Below are 23,049 nucleotides of genomic sequence, written 5' to 3' on the forward strand. Positions count from 1 at the left end.
TCCTGCAGCCTCGCAGACGAGACGGCTGGGCGCTCGGCCGCAGCTCCTGGGGTGTGGCATGGAGCGGCCGCCCAGGCGCTCCCCAGGACATGTGCCAGGCCACCCCCGCCCCACCTGAGGGGCACGGCACCCCCGCTGCGTGCACAGGGCCCTCCTGTGCAAGACCGCGCCCTCCCCAAGCAAACCAGACACAAGGGCCGGGAGAGGAGGCGCGGCAGGGCCTGTGCTTTATTGGCGTCATCTCAAGGTACACGGCGGCCCGGCCGGCACGGCCCCGGCAGCCCCAGAACACCCAACGTGCGGCCCCTCGGCCTCGGCCGGAGCCGGGGGGCCCGGGTCGGGAGCCGCACCCGCCGCGGTCCAGGCCGAGTCCGCGCAGGTCCGCGGGCGTCAGTCGAGCTCGATGGGGCTGCTGTCGTCCTGACCGTCCTCGCCCTCCTGCTCCGAGGAGCCCATGAGGCTGCTCAGAAGGTTCCCTGGAAGGAGGCGCGCGGCGCTGTCAGGGCCACGGCCGCCCCTCGCCCGCCGCCCGGCCCCCGGGCGCCGCCTCCTCCCGTGGTGCCATGACCGGGGCCTGGCAAGGCAACAGCAGCCCAAACCCGGCGCCCCATCTGGGGGTCTCGCCACAGAAATGTGTCTGCTGCGCCCGGAGACGCGGGGATTCTGCTGGGGCCGCGAGGGGAGAAGACCCAGGTGCCCGTCGAGGGGACACTGCACGGCCGCCAGGACAGGCCCGGGAGGATCACGGGTGGCCGAGCGGCAGGTAACTCGCTCACAAGTTAACTCGCAAGTGACCCAGAAGTCAGATGATGTTACAGTTCCGAAGGCTACACATAACAACGTTAACTGCTGTGGGCCTTGTCAAGATGGACACTCCTTTTTACCGAATTTTTATCCAAAGAACTTTCATGTCAATAGAAAAGCAAAGTTTAAAAAGTACCCTAAACCAACTCGCAAAGGGGAACAACAAACAAAGGGCAAGCAGTGCCCTCCGGGTAAAACCCTCCTCGCGCTGCAGTGAACTCGGCCCAGTCACCGCACCTGACGCCGCTGCGGTTGGAAGTTCTGTGGGGAAACGCAGAGAGTCAGACGGGAACGCAGTAGCTGACAGTCACGGCAGCCCGAGACTGAACATGCTAAAATGTCACCACGACTGTGGACGGACAGACGCTGCAGATGCGCGAGGTGTGGGCAGGAAAGGACACAGCCACCGAGACGAGTGGCCGTGACACGAGAGCCTGGAGAAGGGAAGTGGCCCCCCACACCTTCCACTAAAACTCCAGACAGACCCAGTTTACAGGTAAAAAGTCCAACTTGCATTTAAGGGGAAACAGCTTTTAAAATAATCTGGGAGACAGGAAGACCTTTGCACGGAGCACAGTTTGACGATGGCCACGTAAACGACAGACGCTCACTCCACCCCCCCCCCACACATAGAGAGCCCCATGAGGCAGGGCCACAAGCAACAGCACAGCTGAGCAGCGTGACCAAGCGCCGAGGGGCTGCCCCCCCGGTCCTGCCACTGCAGGCCGTCTGATGTCTGCAAAGTTCCCACCGGGAGGAAGCTAAGGAAACCTAGCACTGCCTGGCCTGCAAGTCACCATGGGACAGCGGCAGGGCTGGGTACGAGCCTGCCATCTGGACTCTGTGAGACAAGCTTTACCTATTCAAAAATAAAACTTAGAACACTAAGGAGGGCAATACCCACTTTTAAGTGCAGGACTACACTGGTCCCCACCCTGCTGGAGGGCAGGAGGCCGATTAGGACTCAAGTGGTCTCGGAGCCCCGAGGCTGCATCAGAAGAACGGGCAGGACACAGGGAGGTGGCCTGGCCCTGAGAGGCAGGGCCAGCGATCTGGCCACCAGCGCCTACCAAGACTGAAGCACAAAGAAATACATACTCTGAATAGACTCTAATGAGTAAGGAGACTGTGTAATCTCTCCCAACAAAGAAAAACCCTGAACCTCACGGCTTCACTGGGGAAGCTACTGAATTAGTACCACCCATCCTTCCAATACCAAACCCAGACAAGACACTATGAGGAAAGAAAACTACAGACCAATATCCCTTATGAACACTGATGCAAAAATCCTCAACAAAATACCAGCAAACCGAATTCAGCAGCATAGTGAAAGAATCAGACACCAAGACCAAGTGGGATCTGTTCCTGGAATGCAAAGATGGCTCAACATGTGAAAATCAATCAACATGATACACCACAATAGAGTGAAGGAAAAAAAACCAATGATCATCTCAAATGATGCACAAAATGCATTTGACAAATTCAACACTCTTTCATAAAAACACTCACCAAGAAAGAACATAAGGAAACCCTCTCATATTATGATGTAATACAAGGCATATATGAAAAACCCACAGCAGACGTCACACTCAACGGCGACAGATTCAAAGCTCTTCCTCTGAGATCAGGAACAAGGCAAGGATGCTGCTCCCACCACTTCTGTTCAACATGGTACAGGTGACCCCTGAACAACACGGGTTTGCACCGTACGGGCCCACGTATCGTGCATGTTTTTCTATATGCATACTAAAGTACTACCTGGTCCGCAGTTGGTTGAATCCACAGATACGATGGGCCAACTGTAAGTTAATACACCAATTTTCAACCGTGCAGGGGATCAGCACCCCTAACCTCCACGTTGTTCAAGGGTCAACTGAACCTCAAGTTCTAGCCAGAGCAATTAGGCAAGAAAAAGAAATAAAAGAATTCCAAGTTGAAAAAAAGTAGTAAAATTATCTGCTTGCAAGTGATATGATTTTACTTGTAAAAATTTCTGAAGAGTCTACAAAATAACTTATTTACAGAAACAATTCCATTTACAATAGCATCAAAAAGAATAAAATATTAGTAATTAGCTTAACCAAAGAGGTGAAAAATTGTACAATCAAAACTATAAAAAATTCCTGAAAGAAATTAAAGACGTAAATAAATGCAAACATCCCATGTTCCTAGACTAAAAGACTTAATATTGTTAAAATGTCATACTACCCAAAGCAATCTACAGATTGAATGAAATCTCAAATCCCCAAAACATTTTTTTGCAGAAATAGAAAAACCCATCCTAAAATTCATATGGAATCTCAGGGGACTCAAATAGCCAAAACAATCTTGAAAAAGAACAAAGGTGGAAGTCTCACACTTTCTCATTCCAAAATTTACTACAAAGCTACAGTCATCAAAAGAGTGTGGTCCTGGCATACAGACAGATATCGACCAATGGAATACAGAACCCAGAAATGAATCCTCGCATATATGGTCAAATGATTTTTGACAAGGGTTCTGTGCCCACTTGATGGGGAAAGGACAGTCTTTTCAACAACTGGTGCTGGGAAAACTGGAAATCCACATGCCAAAGAATGAAGCTGGACCCTTATATAAGTAAAACACCACATAAAAAAACCACCTCAAAATGGATCAAGGACCTAAATGGAAGACCTAAAATAATAAAACTCTTAGAAGAAACCACAGGGCAAAAGCTTTGTAACACTGGATTTGGAAATGACACCAAAGGCAGAAGCAACAAAAGGAAAAGAGACAAATTAGACTTCATGAAAAGTAAAATATTTTGTGCATCAAAAGACAATCCAGGGAGTAAAAAGGCAACAAGGGAGGGAAGGATGAACAGGTGGAACACAGAGAATTTATCAGGGCACCACAACGACTCTGCACAATACTGTAATGGCGGATACACGTCCTCACACCTTTGTCCAAACCCACAGAACGTAAACACCAAAAACGAACCCTAATTAATGTATCAATGCTTTGGACCTTGGGTGATAATGACACGTCAATGCAGGTTCACCCATGATAAATGTACCACCTGCTGGGGATGCTGATGATGGGGAGGCTGCACCTGTGGCGGGGAAGGGGTATTTATGCGAAATCTCTGTACCGTCCTCTGAATTTTGCTGTGAATCTATAACTGCTTTAAAAAAATAAAGTCTTAAAAAAATAAATAAAAAAGGCAACCCACAGAATGGGAGAAAATATTTGCAAATCATATATCTGGGAGGGAATTAATACCCAGTGTAGAGAACTTGTAAACCAACCAACATGATTCAAAAATAAGCAAATGACACGAACAGGCATACACACAAATGGCCAATAAGCACGCGAAAGATACGCAAAGTGCTTAGTCACTAGGGAAATGCAAATCAGGACAATCAAAACAGAGACACCACCTCAGACCCATTAATAAGATGACTACTGTTAAAAAGACCAGAAAACAGCAACTGTTGGCAAAAATGTGGAGGAACTGGGACCCCTGTGCCCTGCTGTGGGAGCAGCTGCTGTGGGAAAACAGTGTGGCGTTTCCTCAAAAAATTAAACAGATCCAACAATTCTGCTTCTGGGTGTCCCAGAAGAACTGGAAGCAAGACCTTAAGGAGATAACTTGCACACCCACATTCACAGCAGCCACAGGTGGAAGAACCCAGGTGTCCACTGAAGACGCAGTCTTATCCACACGACGGAACATGAATCAGCCTTAAAAAGGAAGGAAATTCTGGCACCTGCTACAACAGGGCTGAACCTGACAGTGACATAAGCCGGCACAGGAGGACACTGTGTGATGCCACTTATGTGAGGTCCCTGGAGGTTCACAGAGACAGAAAGTAGGGGATGGGGACTGGGAGCCAGTGTTTAATGGGGGCAGAGTCTCAGTTTGGGAAGACGGAAAGTTCCGGAGATCCGCTGCACAACAGTGTGCATGTAGTTCACACAACTGTCCTGCGTACTTAAACACGGTTAAGGTGGGGAATTGCACGTAATGTGTATTTTACCACAAAAAAAAGAGCTCTGGCTTCGATTCTGTGGCCAACGGAGAGGGACCCCAGGAGACGATTATTCATTGGGGGCCCTACAAGCTCTGCTTGGGGAACACGCAGGGGGAAACAGCTGGGAGCCCGCAACCCTCCTGCTGGCACCGGGCCCCGCTCCAGGCCCCTGCCTGCTCCGCTCCCCCGGCCGGCACACCACGCTCTGGGCCTCACCCACAAGCCCCCACTACGAGCCCCCGACCCACGGGCCCCTCACCTAGCAAGCCTCCATAGGAAGACGTCTGCTTGGGCGGCACGCCGAAGAACAGCTGTCCTATCCTGTCGAGGTACTGGAAGAGGCACAGGCGTGGTCGCGGAGGGCGCTGAGCCCGAGGCTGCACGCGGACCCCGCGCAGTTTCTCTCCCCCTCCCCCTCCAGCGGCTGCCCGGAGTTGCCGGCTTCAGCCCGCCCCCCGCCGCTCACCTCGTTGTACATGGGGTCCCGCCGGAGGGACGGCTGGTACTGCTCACACAGCACCGTGAACACCGTCAGCTTCCCCCTGGAACAGGACAGAGCGCGGCATAGCCGATGCCCACGCAAGACCGAGGACGTGAACAGAAACCACACGCCTCTACACACCCACACCCACACGCACACGCACGCTCACCCGCACATCTCTGCGTGCCTCCACGTACACGCCTACGCCCCTCCGCACAGGCACACGCCTCACCCACACGCCTCTACACACCCACACCCACACGCACGCTCACCCACACATCTCTGCGTGCCTTCACGTACACGTCTATGCCCCTCCACACAAGCACGTGCACACGCCTCACCCACACGCCTCTACACACTCACACCCACACCCACGCACGCTCACCCACACATCTCTGCGTGCCTCCACGTACACGCCTACGCCCCTCTGCACAAGCACGTGCACACGCCTCACCCACACGCCTCTACACACCCACACCCACACGCACACCCACGCTCACCCATCGACGGCCAGCAGCAGAAACCAGATGAAGTTGAGCAGGGGCTGCACGAAGGGAGGGCCGCTCTCGATGGACGGATGTTTCCGTGTGTACGTCGTGAACACCACTGACGCGCTGCTTTTGTTTTTTAAACAGAGAAACCTGGAAATAACATCCCAGTGAGTGGGCACACCTGACCGGAGGAGGAGGAAACAGGTTTCTACAAGCGCCTGCCCAGAGGGCCCTGTGCCCCCGTGCAACACCCCGAGGGCACCAGCCAGGCCCCTCGCGTGGACCAGCCACCCCAGGGAGGCCCAAGGTTTACGGCCAGGGAGAACTAACTTGAGAAGGTGACATGTTCAAGGTCAGCAGATCCAGGAGACAGCGGGGCGCCCTGAACCTGTCCCACACCTGTCTGCCCCTGCCCGCGAGAGCACGGTGGCCCAGAGGCTGCCCCGGCTCCTGTTTCCGCCCCATGGAGGACGTGTCCACGGCCGGACTTTACTGTGGTGCACGCCCTCGACAAAGACGGATGGACGAGAAAGGGCTCACGCCAGAGGAAACAACTGGCACCACATGCCAAACCCAGGGCCAGCGAGTTCTGGATTTTAAACAAGTTTCGTTTTCAAAGTCACAGATTCAGCAACAAGTGGTGACTTGTGGGAGCTCGGAAGCTCCCCGTCCACCCCAACTCATGGGACACACCCCATCCCAAGGCCCGGCCACCAGATCCAAGTGCTTTTGTGGGAGGGAGTCATCTCATCGACAAACACATGGTCCACTGGGAAGGGAGGTCAGGCGCCAGGTCACCAAACGTGTGCTCTCGTCTGTGTGACCCCCACAGGGTGCTCACGCCTCTGGCGACGCTGCTGGGTTTCAAGATAAATTGTCGGAAGAAAACAAAAGAGGAGGAGGCCCAACTGGGACAGAGGGGCAGAGACACAGAGCTGAGGCGGGGAGCGGGCGGGCGATACCCCATCACTGCGTCTGGATGCACAAAACACCTGGGAAGGCAAACGGCCTCTGAACAAAGGCTGTGATGCACGCGTACTTCACATCCCAGGAGGCTGAAAGTTTGGTGAATGTATGTGCCCTAAAAAAAACAGTTGCACAACACTAACCAGCGCCCCCAAACGTGATACATAATGGGGAAAATAGAAAATCAGTGGCAACAAAACGCTCATTTAAAGCACAGAAAGTACTTCTACCGCCAATGGAAACATCACAAGTCGGTCTAGGGGAGCTGAGGGGCATGTCTGGGGTGCCCGGAGGTCAGCAGCAGGGTCACACTGGGGGACGTGAGCTGCGTGTGGGACGCTGAGTGACTGCAGGCCTGTCCTCACGCGAGGCTCAACCAGAGGCCAGCCCTGGACCCCAGGAGGCCACGGACGCAAGGGCCGGACAGCAAGCGGGTACCTACTGGAGGACAGCCTGGGCCACGAACATGTCCACCTCGCTGCGGAAGCCCCGGGCCGTGGAGTACTCCACCAGCATGTCGGCGCAGCCCTCGCCGTCGCTGGAGTGCAGGAAGTGGTACCGGGACTCGCAGTAGTTCTGTTCTGCGGAGGCAGGCAAGGAGGCCGCTGTGAGTGCCCCCTCCTCCCCCCGCCCCGCAGGCAGGGAGGACGGCGGTCCCACGTCATCGCCACACTGACGTCCACCCGGGCTGTGTCCCCACTCGAGTCGGGGTCACCTGGGAGTCGGTCAGGAAGGCGGCGTCCCGCCAGTGGGGCATGTGCACGGCGGAGCCCGGCGGCCCTCTGGGCCCCGAGTCCGCCGTTCTGACAAGGAGCCAGGACAGGGCTGGACGCCGGCTCTCCAGGCACGGTGCTTCCTCTGCTGCTCCGCTGTTGGGAGCCTTTGACTCTAAACCGGCTACTGAGCTCTACGTGGGTTCTAACGGTCTGTTTTCTTAAAAAGCGACCAAACTCCCAACCTCCCCAGTTTCACCTGGACACGCACACCCCCTCCTCCCCCGTGGATCCACCTTCCACGCCGATGGCTCTCGCCCAGAGCGACTCGACCCCTCCTCCAGACACAGGGAAAGGTCTGGAGCCGGTGTCAGCCGTCACAGCTGGGGGGCTTCTGGCACCTAGTTGGGGAGCCCAGGGATGACGCCCGGAGTCAGCGGTGCTAAGGCAGAGACCCAGCTCCAGGGCAGCCCCCCAGTTCCCACTCACACGCCGCACTGGCTCCCTCTCCTTCAGGACAGAGGGCACGCCTCCCGGGCTAGGCCTTCTCCCACCTTCCACCAGCACTCTCCTCCCGCCTGGGCACCCCAGATCACCGCTGCCCCCCAGCACAGGCTCCCGGCGCTGCAGGGCGACCTCGGGGAAGAGCCCGCTCTGCGTGGCTGCGTTTCGTTGGTCTCCTCTCCCTCCAACCCCAAGAGCGACCTTTTGGCTTTAGAGCCTCCACGTGAGAAGAGAAATCCGGCAGGTCACCAGGCACCCTCAAGCCCCGGAGAGGCGCCCGCGCGAGACCCCAGTGGAGCGGGGACACTGAGGGCAGGCAGGTCTCCCACGGCGCCCTGCACAGCATGGCGGGCCCCGGGCCACACCCCACGCCTGCCCGGAGGCCGCCCACCGCCGGGGCCCTGCAGACACCCCTCAGCACGGCCTCCCATGGCGCGGGGGCCCGCTGGCCTCACTCGCCATCTGTGCCTGACGCGACCCCTTAAGATGCTTAGGTCTTGAGGTTCAAACATTCAATGTGAAATATACGAGAGCTTAACAGCGCTCGACACCGGCCAGGCCTCTGAGCAGGCGCCACACGCCCTGCTTCGCGCCAGGCGCCGGTCCCGCTAACACGGGTCCCGCGGACACGGGCCCCCTCCAGCTCTGCCTGGCACCCTGGCACACAGGCTGCATGAGGCGGGTGTGAATCGAGGTACTGATGCTGCAGGCGGCCCACCCGGCCGACGAGGCAGTGCGGAGGGCGGCTGTTGGCTGAACGGATCCGCCGACAGAGCCCCAGCACGAGCATCCAGAGGTCTAGATGACGGAGCGTCTAGACCTTCCAAATTCCCACAGCCCCAGACACGCGCGGTCCCAAGGCACCTGCCCAAGGTCGCCGTCCCTCCGCCTGCCCCCGCCCAGGTGACGCCCATGAGGACGAGGCACAGAGCTGACCTGGCCGGCGGGGCCCAGACCCCTCGGCCACCACGTGGCTGAGCTGCACGCACGGCTGCCACGCGAGGCCCCAGGTGGCACAGCTCCCTCACACCCGCCCAGGAGCGACTCAGGCCGCTCCCCTTCCTATGCCTGAGCCCGGGACACGACCCCCTCGCGTGGACCGAGCAGCCCCCGCAAACGCTCACTTAGAAGACAAGAGAAGTGCTGGCAGAGCGCCGGCGGGGGAAGGACGTCCTGGAAGGAGGCCCCAGCGCGGGGGAGCGGGTGGTCCGCGGGGGACCGGAAGCTCCAGACAAGAGAACGCGCCGCCCACCCGAGCGCAGCAGGTGTTCACACTCAGCCAGACGTGGAGGCCGTGAGACTCAGAGGGCCGCCACCCCCCAACCCCTGTCAGCAGCGCAGATGATTTTAATTGATCCGAACAGACCCCACCAGCAGCGGCCCCGAGAGCATCAGGAGGGCCGCCTGTTCCCTGGCCCACCTGCCCGCAGGAGCCCCTGCCCAGCCACGGGCCCACGGCCTACCTTTCCACAGCGTGAGGGCCAGCAGCTGGTGGAGCCGTGGGTGGCCCAGCTTCCCGGACCCCCCACTGGACCACTTCAGGGCTCGAGACACAAATGCCACTCGCTCCGGGGAGTTGGGATCCATCAGACTGAACAGCTTGGCCAGACTTTCTGCAAACGACACCCACACAAGCCTGACCCAGAGGGACCCGTGGCTGCTTCTGATCTGTATCGTGCGTCTCACAGAAGTTAATTAAAAACAACTGTTTCACGTTGAAAGAAAGCGGAGAAGCGGCAGGCACAGCGGTGGGGTCCTGGGGCCACCCTGACCGTCCTCACCGTGATGCCTCCCCACAGCTGAGCCTGCGTCGGGGAGCAGAAGGGAGGGGGGCTGCCCCAGCGGGGATCCGCGCGCGCCTTTCCGGCCGGGCAGCTCGCAGAAGGGCTCGCCCAACGGGGCAGGGGCTCCAGACCACGTGGCACCCACCGCGTGCCAGGGAGGCTGGGTGCGTTTGGGGGGGGGGGCGGGGGAACGGTACGGTGAAGTGGCAACGGCACGCGTGTCCACTCTGTCTCACCCAGCAGCTCATCGACCACCTCGGCCTCCGCCTTCTCCAGCGACTCCAGGACCAGCATGGACAAATCAGCCGCACTGTTTTGCTATAAAACGTACAAAAGGACTGTCAGTGGGAAGCGAGGCTCTGGCCCATTTTCAGAAGATGGTGAGGCTGGGAAGTGGCTCTGGTTTCCAGTTAGAAACCGGCGACCGACTGCACCTAAGAGATGGTTCTGAGCACCAAGGCCACTAGCCCTCAGGCCCCACACCGGTGCTGGGACACGGGGACGCTCGGCCCAGGCTCCCCACCAGGCCTCTCCCTGGACGCCCCATGCCAACCCTGGCCCCGGGCAGACGGCTCACCTGGCCGTGGCTGAAGAACAGCAGGGCTCCTGAGCACATGAGCTCGCGGGCCTCGGCGTGCTTGCTCTGGGCCATGTACCTGCACGGAGAGAAGGGCAGGGCCGGCCAGGTCCGGGATCTCACAGGCCGCCGAAGCACGGCCACCCAGACTCACAGGGGTGGTTTCGGAGATCAGATCCCAAAGATTCGGCATCCGAGTAGGAAGCGAGCACCCGCCCCACATACTCCTCCGCTGAGAACAGAGCCGAGCTGGGCTTCGGGTCCCGAGGGCTCCTCCCGGAGCTGCCCCCGACCCCCGTCCGTCAGGCTTGGCGCTGGGCGCCCATGGCCCAGCCCCTCCGCCCACGAGGCGCCCCGGGGCAGCAGCAGCGCCGTCTGATGACAGGGTGCCAGGCACTCTCTCCGCCCAAATGGGCCAGGGGCCGGAAGCAGAGCCTCCCTGCAGCTGGGCAGGGGTCTCAGCAGAGGGACCAGCGAGGGGCCGGGGGCCACTTCCAGCTTCAAGCACAGGCCTGGCTGTGGTGAGGGGCAGCGAGAACCAGGCGAGGGCCACGTGTTGGGGCCGAGGGCCTGCCGGGCTGCCCCCTCTGCTGCCCCCTCCACCCCGACCACTTTCCACCTGGAACGTTTCTCACCAGGGACGGAAGCTGGGAAAAGCCGGCTCCCCGAACTGCAGACGGACGAGAGCCTGACAGGCAACTCGGCACACACGGGACAGAAAGGATGCTCCGTCCACGACAAGTGAGACGGACGTTCAGGGGGGCAGGGCCAGGCCCGAGCTGAGCGCAGGACACCGAGCCCACTGGCTGCACGTTCCTCTCAGGGAGGATCAGGAAGGAAACCCGCCCAGCCGGTCAGACCTGCGTCCCGGCCCAGACAAGCGGAGTCAGAGACGCCGCCCGCAGGCGCGCCGGAGACGGAGACGGGGGAGCCCCGCTGCCCTCTGGCTCGCGGCCCGAGGCTCAGGCCGGGACCAACCACAGAAAAGGGCTTTTCTGCACCAGCCTCGTCCCGGTCAGCACCCGGGGGGGGACCAGGAGGAGAATCCCGCAGCCCGAGGAGCAGACCGGGGCACCTGTGGGTCATGGGCACGGAACGGGGGCTTCTGGAAAAATGAGCCCTCGCGCCGCCACCGGCACAGACGTCCGGACGGTGGGCACGCCTCCTAAGGGACAGTCACGCAGCCCGGCTCAGCTCTGGGGACACGACAAGGCTCCGGACTCTCCTCCCCGAGGCACAGCAAGAGATGAATGCCTAGAAAGTTGGGGAGGGAGCAGAGCCCCGAGAGGCAGACAGGCTGGATTCCTGGGGCGGCGGCTCTGGCTCCGGCTCCCAGTGACCGTAGCCGCACAGCCCTGGGCAGCCCTGCCCCGCAGGAGGGGACCTCGAGCTGCCCGCCGCGGGTCCAGGAACGCTGGAAACCCCGCAGCAGTGACAGGCACCCTGAAAGCCCGACGTGCTCGCTGGGCACCGCAGAGCCCTGGGAAGGGCGGACGTGGCTTCCCGGTGCCCGAGCCGGAGGGGACGGGGTGCCACCGAGGCCTGGGGGCTCAGAGCACCGCCGCCCCTCCCCCACCGCAGCGCCCCCCCCCCCCCCGCGCTGCGTCCGTGCAATCGTTCATTTCGCTTTTTTTTTTAAAAGCAGAGCATAGACACAAGCGTTAACACTAACGACGCAGACGCAGTGTCCACCTCACGCCCTCTCCCAGGCGCTCCATCCTACCCCCAGGTGGTTGAGAACACAGGTTTGAAGTTCCTCTTTCAAAATATTTCTTCATTTAAGACACAAAACATCCACAATCGACACTCATCTCAGGAAGGCCCCTGGGCAGCGAGGCCCCTTTCACAGTTAAATCCCGGCGGGGGCAGAGGCCCCTCCAGGCCACGGGCCACCCTACAGAGCAGTCGCCAAAGTACCAATAACCCATCAGGCCTGGAAAACGGACCCTCTCCCGTCCCGGCAGAGAGAAGGCTGAAGAGACAAGGGAGCGCCCACGGCACCCGCACCTTCGAGGAGACGGAGCTCGGCCTCTCTCAGAACCATTGGCTCCTGCCCCGGCTGCAGCACACCCCCCCCAATAAGTCCAACCTCCCGGGCTGCCCAGTTCCTCCTCCCCCTCCTCAAACTGCTGGGGGACACAGTGTAAGTGAATTAAAATAGCATAGACTGGTGAACTCATCCCAGAGGTGAATGGGTAAACTGTAGGCCACCCATACAATGGAACACCACTCAACAATAAAAATTAACTAATGATACACATAAAGATGAATCTTGAGATGATCATGCTGAGGGAATTCAAAAAGCCAAATAAAAAAAGAACATACTATACAATTCTACTTAAATAAAATTCCAGAAAATGCAAACCCATCTACCATGACAGAGAGATCAGTGGGTGCCTGGGGGCAAGCAGTGAAAAATTCACTGTAAAGGCAGATGAGAAAGCTTTCGGGGATGATGGGTATTTTCAGTACCTTGATTGGTGATAATTTCTTGGGTGTGTACATATGTCAAAACCTATAAAGTTTTACATTTTATATAAACACTTAAAAGCACTTATTTATAGAAAGACATAAAAAGAGCAAAGCTGACTTCTCAGGGCCCCCGTGCAGAGCTCTAAACCAGGGCTGCAATCGCAGGTCCGAACGTGGACGGTACCCAGCAGAGACAGGGACAACTCCAGGCCTTTTCAGCTGGGCCCCCGGACGGCCACAACTGCTACCGCGCCTGAGTCCACCGCATCCCCCACGGAGGCCCACCGGAGACCACTTACTTCTCAGGAGCTCTGAAGAGGTGTAGGAACCCCTAAAAGATCAAAGAGGAAGCCAAGGCTCAGAGAAGAGATTCAACAAGCTGTCCTGGATCACAGGTCACAGAGCAGGGGGAGAATGCGAACCCAGGTCAAGGCCGGGCTGGTGGACAGCCTGCATCTGCCCCCACGTCAGCACAAAGCACACTCTGGGCACAGGGACTGGCCTCTTCAAAGCTAATCAACAATCACGTTCCTGGTACAGCAGCAACTGCAGAACTGGCTCAAAACAAGGAACGCCGTGTTTATCTTTGGGAAGATCCAGTTTTGCTGACTAGTCACTGGGGCAAATACTTATATAGAAGTCCCCAAGAAAAGCAAGCACCAGGACAAATCTTGAGCGCTACGAAAGCTCCCCATCACACAGATCTGACTGGCTAAGCCGCCAGGCCGAACGCTCGACGTTACAGACCTTAAAGCCTACTCACATCTTTAGCTCATCCCGTGAAGAACAACCAACTCACCCCTACCTGGTCCTCTGGCGACAGAGCTCAAACTCGGTCTGGGACACGAAGCGTTACGTCTAAACCCAACTACAACCAAAGCAGAAAGTACTGCCAGAGTTCCCAGAATATTGATTCAACTTACTATTTAAAGAAAAAATTTAAATCTAGGCCTAAATGGTGTAACGCAGGCATGACTGCCTTTAGATATCATAGCAAAATATTTGCTGTTCTGCAGCAGTTTAGAACGAAAAAGCATTCCACAGAACAGATTAAATCCTCTAAAACTATCTTTAAATGCTAACGAACGTCTCAAATGCTTTCTGGCAAGAAACCTTTAGGCTAACAGAACGCGTGTAATATACAGGAATGCCTTACACATGTAAGAACAACTAAAAAACTATAGCAGTAGCTGCATGACAGCAGAAACGGTGTGACACACTGCAGTCCAAAAGAAAACTGAGCTAGGTTTAAGAAAACCTAAATTCCTAAGGCCACACTAAAAAAAGACATTTTATTTAATCCAATATATTCAAGCATCACTTCAACGTGCGCTCAAGAGTTGAAGGTTCCTAACTAATTACCTGACATTTTCTCTGCTTTAAGTCTTTGAAGGCCGTGTTTTTACCCTCACCGCCCAGGTCGTTAGGGACTCGCATTTCAGAAGCTCAACTGCCGCACGTGGCCAGCGGGCAGCGCAGGTACAACAAAAATACCGGCTTTATGGGAACAGCTGGCTTAGTAACAAGACACTCGGGTGAGCAAGGGCTACACAACAAGACGAGAAATATGTTTACAGCCTCGCGACGGGACTCCCAGAGGCAGGAAAACCGTGGAACTCGGAGCTGGGGCTTCAAACCCAAAGGCGCTCGGGTCGGGGCGGGGGCGGGTGGTCTGGGCCGGGGACTGGGGTCCGGAGTCTGCGTCCGGGGTTCGGGTCTGGGTCCGGAGTCTGGGGTCTCGGCCAGGGCTTTGGGTCTGGGTCCGGAGTCTGGGGCGGGTCAGGGGTCTGGGGCGGGATCCGGAGTCTGGGCCGGGTCTGGGGTCTTGATCAGGGGTCTGCGTTGGGTCTGGGGTCTCGACCAGGGGTTTGGGTCGGAGTCCAGAATCTGGGCCGGGTCTGGGGTCTCGGTCTGCGTCGGCTTCCAGAGTCCGGGCTGGGTCTGGGGTCTCGGTCTGCGTCTGAGTCCAGAGTCTGGGCGGAGTCTGGGGTCTCGGTCATGGTTCTGGGTCGGGGTCCCGGGTCTCGCTCCCGGGCCGCAGCCCTCCCCCGGCCACCGCACGGCCCTTGCTCCCACCGCCCAGGCGACGGGCAGCGGCGCGGGCCAATGGGGGCGCGGGGCGGCGCGGCGCGGCCAATGGGAGGCGGCCGGGCGGAAAGCCCTGGAAGGCGGCGGCCGCGGCGCAGTGGCTACCTGAAGAAGAGGGTCCGGTACATCTGGTGCGCCTCATAATAGTCGCCCTTCTCGACGCTGGCACGCAGCTTGCCCTCCACGCGCTGGACGCCGCCGCGGTTGCGGGCGCCGTTCCGGGCGCTCTCCTCGGCCATCGCCGCCGCCATTGGGCCGGCGCTCCGCGCAGGGCTGACGCTGTCGCAGGCGCGGTCGGCGGCGCCTCTCGGCTTCCGTCCCGGCGGCCGCCCGAAGCCCTCTACGGTGGCTCACGAGGAGCCGCGGGCGGTGCGCGGGCGTCCACGTGACCGCGGGGCGGGCCTGCGCAGCCTGGGGAGGGCGGGCACACGACCAAAGGGAGGGGCTCCGGAGAGTGACGGCGCGGCCTGCAGACGACCGCGGGGGCGCGGCTGAGGGCGGCACGTGACCCCGCGGGGCGGAGCTGACGCTACAATGGCGGGCCGGCGGCGGGGAGAACGCAGCTCTGGCGCGGGGAGGGTGGTCTTTGCTGTAACTGAGGCCGCTGAGGTATTTAGACTTTCCAATAAATACTTTCCGGGTATGCCGGCGGCTCGGGGTCCCGGGGCAGCTTTCCCACTCGGGCGCTCGGGATCAGCGCTCGCCCCGACGCCCGAGACCCGAACACGCCGCTCTTCTCTCGTAAGTGGTTCGTGTGGAAGCGCGGAGACACGCCCGCGAGCGGGGCGCGCACGGCGGGGACGCACGCGGCTCCGAGTCCGGCGGCCCGACAACGCGGGCCGGATGCGCTCCCGGCCCAGAGGGGTCCTGGGAGGGGCCGCTCCACGCGCTGTGTTCCCCTCCCCGCCCGGGGCAGAGACAAAGCAGGTACAGAAAGGAACACACTGTTTATTGTTCATCTGAAATATCACATGCATTTTTTTAAAAATTAAAACTCTTTATTTAAACGTTTCGATAGCATCTTACCAATTTGGTGGCAGCGAAAGAAGCTCAACCAATGACAAATATTTTGAAAAGCATTTACAAAAATACATTGCACAAAGTCCTATCTCTCATCTTTAAAAATAAATTAATATTCAAAATATTTCCACCCCATCTCCCAAATTTAGTTTTATATAGGAAATTTTGATTTATATATGTATCCTTTAATATATGAAACATCTGTATACGTTTTACCCAACTTAACTGCATAGGCATTAGTTTCAATTCTAACAAGAGTGAAAAAAATGCTAGTTTATGTAGTTTTTGTATATCTGAGGACTGTTGTGCAATATACATAAAACTCTTCAGAAAACCAGTCAGCACCATCATTTTATCTTTTTCTGAAAATACAACATTTATGGTACACCAAAAGACTGTCTTAACCCAATAAAACTTAAATAATTTTTAAGGTAAAACATCTGTAACACTTTAAGTGCCTTGCAGATATCTCATTTATAAAGTCTGCTCAGTAAAATAGTCAAAATATTAAATACTAATTATAACCAAAGCAAGTCTCACAGGAATTGAGAGAGAATGGCCAACAGCTGTAATAAAAGGCAAATCCCAACCAGAGCCAGTACAAAGTGCTGCTGTAAGAAAACCTAATCACCAAATGTCCTGGTTTCATGAATTTGCCACAATCACGGACAATCTCCTTTAATAACCATCAGTGGAATAAAAGCATAAGCCTCTGAAAGACTTAAAGCATGTTAGTGTTTGCTTTTCCAGAAAAATTCAAAACAAAACCTGAACATATCCAAAAGATTGGATTTCTTGGTTCCTATTCATAGTGTGAAGTAAAACTGCAGGGAAAATCCGATGGGATGAGCCCAGTGGAGACCTGAGAACTCTATTTACATGTCTGTGTAGATCCAGACCATCCCCTTTCGAAGCAGACCCACTTCAACCTGCAAAGGGAAACTCTCCAGGGTTCCTGAACAGATATGTTCACACGCCAAGACCTGACAGAAAATCGTTCTCAGAAGTGGGAGCAAACTAGGCAGGAGAACCCGTTTTCATTACTTCCCCACCTAGTGACTTGAAAGAACTACTGGTGCCGAATAGAGGAGAATCTCACCCTAAAGAAAGGGAGTTCAGAACTCTGAACTTTGGTGACACTGTTCTTCCCTGAAAGAAACGTGTGCTGGGTTGAACACGTATCTGCCCCAGAAGGTCCTTTAAAAGGGCCAGTGAAGGCCGCTGTCAGGGCTTCAAAAACACTCCAAACCTTTTAACTTCCTTTGCTTTGTTCCTGATGTCAAGCAAATACAAAGAGTTTTATGTTCAAAAACAAATCCCCCAGGCCAAAAGTAAGTGTCTTTGTGAACCATACATTCAAATGAATTTCCAGAGACCACCTGTAGCTAGCAGGTCTCTGAGCCCAAGCAGTCAACATGCAGTGTTTCCTGTGGACAGAACAGCAAGCTGGGCGTCAGCATTTATCGCTGCCACGCCCAAGTCCTGCTGGCAGTCAGTGCGTTTATTTCAGGGGTGACATTATCCTGCTCTCTGTATGCCCGCGTCCAGGAAGGATTCCAGTGTTCCAGGCTGTCCCAGTATATATACAAAATGTACAAGAACCGTGAGTAGTCTCTTTACTTGATAGGCTCTCCATGAACTCTGAACCGGTAAAGACATGTGTATTCGGGATGGCCCCAGTTAGAAAAAATCCGAAGTTCCACTATTTGGAAAGCTCTTTCTGGTCTTTTCTGCAATTGAGGAGGGGGGAAAAAAAAAAAAATCACACTTATTTCATATTACTACCACCAAGCCCAATCACTTCCCCAGGTAAGAGATTTGAGATTAAACAGCCAAGTTGGAGATTAAGCTTTTAACATGAACTACATCATCTATCACAGGACACAAAGTTCAGGTGAAACTCTTGAGAACTCATCACCTGTGACACATTTATGCAGAACAAATTATATACTAAAAAGGCTCATTCAGGAACAAAAGCTAGGAAGCTCAGATCCACTTTCTCAGAAGTTGGCCCTCACACCCTGTGGGCACTTGTGTGAGTGTTGGCAAGTCCTGTGGACGCAGGCAGCAGTGAGGAGACCCGGGAGCCTGAAGCCTGTGTGAAGCGCAAGGATCCTTACCGGGGCAGGGAACATCTGCAGTGACTCCCCTTCTTGATCGTAGGTAAACTGTCCCAGGAGCTGCCCTTCTTCTTGATTCTCATTTTCTAATCCCTGAAACAAAACCATCTAGTCACCAAATAAAGGAAAAACGGTAGTGAGGTAACTGAGAGAGGGAAATTACTGTTCCATTAAAGTAAGGCCCTCTGTGTGCTGGGCATTTTATTAAGGGCTTCTCGCAGATCACAAAGCCCGTGAGGCAGGCATTATTCCTCCCGTTATACAGATCAGGAAAACTGAAGCTGGGAGAGGGCAAGCTAACAGGTAGCAGAACACACTCAACACCCGCGTGGCCCACTGTGGCCCTCCATGCTCCCAGGTGGAAACCCAGGGGCACGTGATGAGCCTGGGGAAAGGAGAGCAGGTCAGCAGAGTGCGGGGCCCCAAGGAGGTCACTCACACAGCCAAGAAGAGAGGACGGGCGCCGGGGGGCTGGGGGACAGGAGACAGTGTTTAACAGGGACAGAGTCTCAGTTTGGGAAGATGACAAGCATTCTGGAGATGACAGTGGTGATGGCTGTACAACAGTGTGAATGTACTTGATGTCCCTGAACTGCATGCACACTTAAAAACGGTTAAGATGGTGAGTTTTATGTTCTGTGTATTTTCCCACAATAAAAAAGTAACCAGTAGGAAGTACAGGTGACTAATTTGAATGTCTGTTTCATAAAGGGAAAGGACTTTCTAGGTACGAAAATGCCATGGAAGAAATTACAGGTAATGAGCAGGTGTAACTAAACACAAAATTAAGACCGACAGTGGGAAGTATATCTGTAACAGAATAACACGATTAATATTTTTATATTAAAAAGCTCAAATATTCATAAGGAAACTAAGATACCGAAAGATAAATGAATAGAAACAAAACCAGAATCTACAAAAAAGGAAACATGCATGTGAAATACATAGAAATGTAGATTAAAATAAGATCTATCAAATTAGCAGAGATTTAGAAAAAAGAGGACTCAATTAGAAAGGGAACTACAAGATAAGGAACGCTTCTCATACTAACAATGCGTATGGTGCCATGAATCAAAGGCCCCCTTCGAACCCCTGAAACATAATGCCACCTGAGTGTCTAGCCTGAAGGATCACCAAAAAGCGAAGAGGCTTATCCTGAAACGTGGGGAGTTGAAATAGTCAACAACGGCGAACTGGGGGTGTGGACAAGGGCACCCTGTGCTGCTCTTTAAATAAGCGTGGGGAGATCACTTCACACCCTGTGGGTGAGCGGGGCAAGGGGTCCAGCGTGGGTGACGGGGGGTGGTGCTCTAATGTATTCAGACGTCAGATGCTGCTGCTGTCTGTACACCTGAAACTGGTACAGTAAAGTTCACTGCCATGGACAAGTACTTAACGGTCAATTTGTTTCTTTAAGGCAGGAAGTGAAATTTTATGAATGGTATTGTGTCAACTGCACTTCTTTTTCGGCACACGAGATCTTAGTTCCCCAACCAGGGATTGAACCCGTGCCCCCTGCAGTGGAAGCGCAGTCTTAACCACTGGATGGCCAGGGAAGTCCCTCCACCGCACTTTTTAAGGGAAAATACCAGTGTTAATGGTGACTTCTGTAGGTGCTGGGATTCTGGATGTTCTTTTCCCAACGTCCTCATTCTGTTCTGTACATTCAGCCTCACGGTGTTGTCAGAACAGACTTTACGGCCGAGCAGATGAGAGGCCAGTCCTCCCACAGCCGGGTTGTTGTCGTTGCCCGGCACCCCATCCTCCCTCCCTGGGGAAGCCCTGGAACGTCTCCCTCCACGTTTATTGGCTACTCAGAGGTCAGCGGGCAGAGGGGAGGACAGCGACACCGGTACTATTCTCAAGTGCCCAGCCTTCGCAGGGCTCGTCTCCAGGAGGTTCCCAGATGGGCTGAGGAGCGGCCGCCCCGGGACCGGGCGCACTCACGTAGACCGCGAAGTCCTTGGGGGCGCTGGTGATGTTCCCGGTGGGCGACAGAGTCTTTGGTATGTGCTCTAGGGTGAAGGTGGTCGGGAGGATCTTCATCGACAGCCTCACCACGAGGTACCCCTGGGAGCCTTTGAACGCCCAGCAGTTCCCTGGATAGATGTCAGGCTGGGGAAAAGGCAAACACTGAAACTCAATAGCTGAACAAGCTCTTAACCACTCGAAAAACAGGAGCAGTAAGAGAAAAAACTGGTTAATATTAGGGGCGGGGGGGAATATGGAATTTTTGCTGGTAAGAAATGGTCGTGAGCGAAATCAAAAGACGAAGTGAGGCAAGGCGTTTGTGACTTAATCCCAAAGGGCCACTGCGTGCAGCGTGAGGCGAGCGCTGAGTCAGCCAGAACCTTAAAGAGAAAGGGCGGCACACACATCTCAAAGACACACAACTCTAGGCGGTCCTCAGACAGGAAAAGATGCTCCGCCCTGCAGAACAACAAGAAATTACGAACTTAAATGACGTGGTGCCACCGTGTCTCATCTCACAGATTGCCAGTAACCCTGAACCGAACAAAATCCGCTGTGCACGCCGTGAGGACGCGCACTCTTGCACACTGACCCCGTCGCCGGGGGAAGCAGCGCTGGGCAAGAGCGCGCATCGGCGTATGCGGCCGCCCTCTGACTGACTGCAGAGCCACCTCCGGCCGAGCGCGTGGGCACAGGCACAAGATGCAGAGGCGGTGCACACTCATCGTGAGGGCACTTTTAACAGCAACAGAGGAGCCACGAGCCCACGCCAGGGCTTGGTCAAGTCGGCAGAGCCGCGTGTCTTCAGAGGCCAGGACGACGGGGGCCCCCACTCCCCATTCATCCTGATGCCACGCGTGCGTCTCCTGCCCCTCCAAACACGCCGCTGCCCACCTGCGTGAGGGGCTCGGGCCCTTGGCACAGCCCTCCCGCCCGCAGCGGCTGCCGGGCTCCTCTGCGCCCTCTCAGACAGGCCTGGACCTGGGCCGCGGCGGAGGGGCCGGCCCTGGACCCTCCGCAGACTCTGGCTTCCCGCGAGCAGCCCCTCACCTACGACTCACAGTCCCTCAGTCCCGGCTCTCCCGTCCAGGGTGCCGTGCGGTTCTCCCGCGAGGATGTTCCCAGCAGGCCCGCCTCCACTTGCCCCTTCACATCCACCCAGCACCTAGGTACTGGCCGCTACCTAAGCTCCAGACCCAACCTGCAGCCCAGGGACAAGGCTGTGGGCCTGGGTGACCTGCTGCGGAACGTCGAGACTCCGGAGCCCTTCGAGCTCTAGGGCGGCCCTGCAGCTTGGGGCCAGGGGCGGCGGGGTCAGTCCAAGCAGCTCAGACGACAAAAGCCAAGCCGGGCAGCCCCCAAGGACAAGACGGCCACTAGGACGGGACTGGAGGACCCAAAACGTGAGGTTCACTGACCCTGACTTGATGCTCAACTCAACTCCCGACTCGGATCGGATTTGTGCTTTTTAAGTGAGAGACGGCTACTGTGTGGATGGTTCACACAGAGGGAGTTATTGGAACTTCCTTCCAAAACTGTCATTAACGTAAGGCAGCTCGTTAGCGCCGAGGTCCAGTGAACGTCTCTGAGCGCTGGAGCTCTGTCCCTCAGTCCTGTGTGGGCACAGCCCGGGGCGGTGAAGGCGCCCAGCGCCTCTGCAGACGGCACCGGAGGACAGGGCCCTACGGTCCCCTGAGCAGCCGTGGGTGCGACGTGCAGAGGGAGAGGGGCTCCTCCTGACGCCACCTGCGCGTCTCAACCCGTTCCACCTTCTGAAACACCGAGGAAGCGCAACACACGACCTCCTCGTGGAAGGCCCTCCAGCTCTGACGGTGAGCGACACCCTAGAGAAATGGGTGAAGCCAGACACAGGACAAGATAGGCGGCCTCGCCTGCACCAATCAAACACAAGCAGAACCAACAGGTGGCATCGGAAGTCACCTTTGAGGTGAGAGGGGGCACTAGGGGACCTAGAGGCGCTGGGACTGTGCTCCTGGGTCCACAGACGTGTCCGCCTGATGCAGACGCCGAGCTGGAGACCGAGGAGCCGCACGCTCCAGCTTACATGTCAGCAAGAAGCTAAACAAGCACACCCCTAAAACGGTCTCAGCCGGCATCATGACTGTGCCGGAGGCCTCGACACGCACACGATGATCCGGACACCCGCTCACCTGGATGGCCACGCGCGGGGACTGGGAGAAGTACCAGAGCGGGACGCCGAACAGGCTGATGAGTGCGGTCTTGGTCTCATACGTCTCAGAGCAGCGGGTACTCAAGATGCTCCCACCTACAGCAGAGTTGAAATGTGTCTCAGCATCTTATCCCACTGTTTCGGAAGCAATATCACTACCCACCTGTAGAGATTTATTTGAAATGTTCTAAAAATTCTCACGTTTCTAACTCATATAAAGAATCTTCTACTTGAAGATCAGCTCCATTCTTAATTTTACTTTTTCCAAATTCAGTGTCAACAGTTCACAACTGCTTTAGGACACACAGTCCCTACTGCCAACCAAAGGCTTAAAATACTGGGCTCCCCCCCCGCCACTCCAGGGACAGCGACTCTGAGTGAGCTTTTGCTCACGTTGTAGAACAAAGAGCAACGCATGCAACCAGGCACCAGCGTTACCTGTCAGGTTTCCAGAGGACCTACGTAATAGGCCAAAGCGATCAAATATTATGACGATTACCAATTGCTGGGGTAATAGGAAGTTGCTAACAAGGACAGGGTTTCTATTTGGAAATAAACAGAAATGTCCTGGGGCTTCTTTGGTGGCACAGTGGTTAAGAATCCGCCTGCCAATACAGGGGACACGGGGTCGAGCCCTGGTTCGGGAAGATCCCACATGCCGCGGAGCAACTAAGCCCGTGCGCCACAACTACTGAGCCTGCGCTCTAGAGCCCGTGAGCCACAGCTACTGAGCCCGCGTGCCACAACTACTGAAGCCTGCACGCCTAGAGCCCGTGCTCCGCAACAGGAGAAGCCACCGCAATGAGAAGCCCGCGCACTGCAACAAAGAGTAGCCCCCGCTCGCCACAACTAGAGAAAGCCCGCGTGCAGCA

At 56.0% G+C, this 23,049-nt stretch overlaps 2 protein-coding genes across 17 annotated transcripts in view; both read right to left on the reverse strand.

Moving 5' to 3' along the window:
* Positions 1-196: 196 nt before the first annotated feature.
* Positions 197-15,220, reverse strand: GET4 (guided entry of tail-anchored proteins factor 4). 2 transcript variants are annotated; one of them, XM_082430647.1, is made up of 9 exons: positions 14,981-15,220; positions 10,316-10,394; positions 9,975-10,056; positions 9,418-9,567; positions 7,180-7,318; positions 5,781-5,921; positions 5,266-5,341; positions 5,059-5,131; positions 197-476 (listed from the first exon to the last, which is right to left on the reverse strand). In XM_082430647.1, exons 1-9 carry the CDS (start codon positions 15,124-15,126, stop codon positions 391-393), a joined length of 972 nt encoding a protein of 323 aa, XP_082286773.1. In that variant the 5' UTR covers positions 15,127-15,220; the 3' UTR covers positions 197-390. The 2 variants fall into 2 exon arrangements, with proteins under 2 accessions (XP_082286773.1, XP_082286774.1); XM_082430648.1 differs by lacking the exon at positions 14,981-15,220 and adding an exon at positions 10,951-11,195.
* A 587-nt stretch (positions 15,221-15,807) lies between these two features.
* SUN1 (Sad1 and UNC84 domain containing 1) overlaps positions 15,808-23,049 on the reverse strand; it is a 53,531-nt gene continuing 46,289 nt past the window's right edge. For all 15 annotated transcript variants that reach the window (XM_082430624.1, XM_082430635.1, XM_082430625.1 and 12 more), the window contains 4 exons: positions 22,158-22,273; positions 19,963-20,130; positions 18,016-18,108; positions 15,808-17,625 (listed from right to left, as the gene is read on the reverse strand). In XM_082430624.1, coding sequence (XP_082286750.1) covers positions 17,512-17,625; positions 18,016-18,108; positions 19,963-20,130; positions 22,158-22,273 — 491 coding nt within the window. In that variant the 3' untranslated portion in view covers positions 15,808-17,511. The remainder of the gene's footprint in view (positions 17,626-18,015; positions 18,109-19,962; positions 20,131-22,157; positions 22,274-23,049) is intronic.

Source organism: Balaenoptera physalus (assembly GCF_965194825.1).
Source record: "Balaenoptera physalus genome assembly, chromosome: 16".
In the NCBI taxonomy this organism is placed as follows: domain Eukaryota; kingdom Metazoa; phylum Chordata; class Mammalia; order Artiodactyla; family Balaenopteridae; genus Balaenoptera; species Balaenoptera physalus.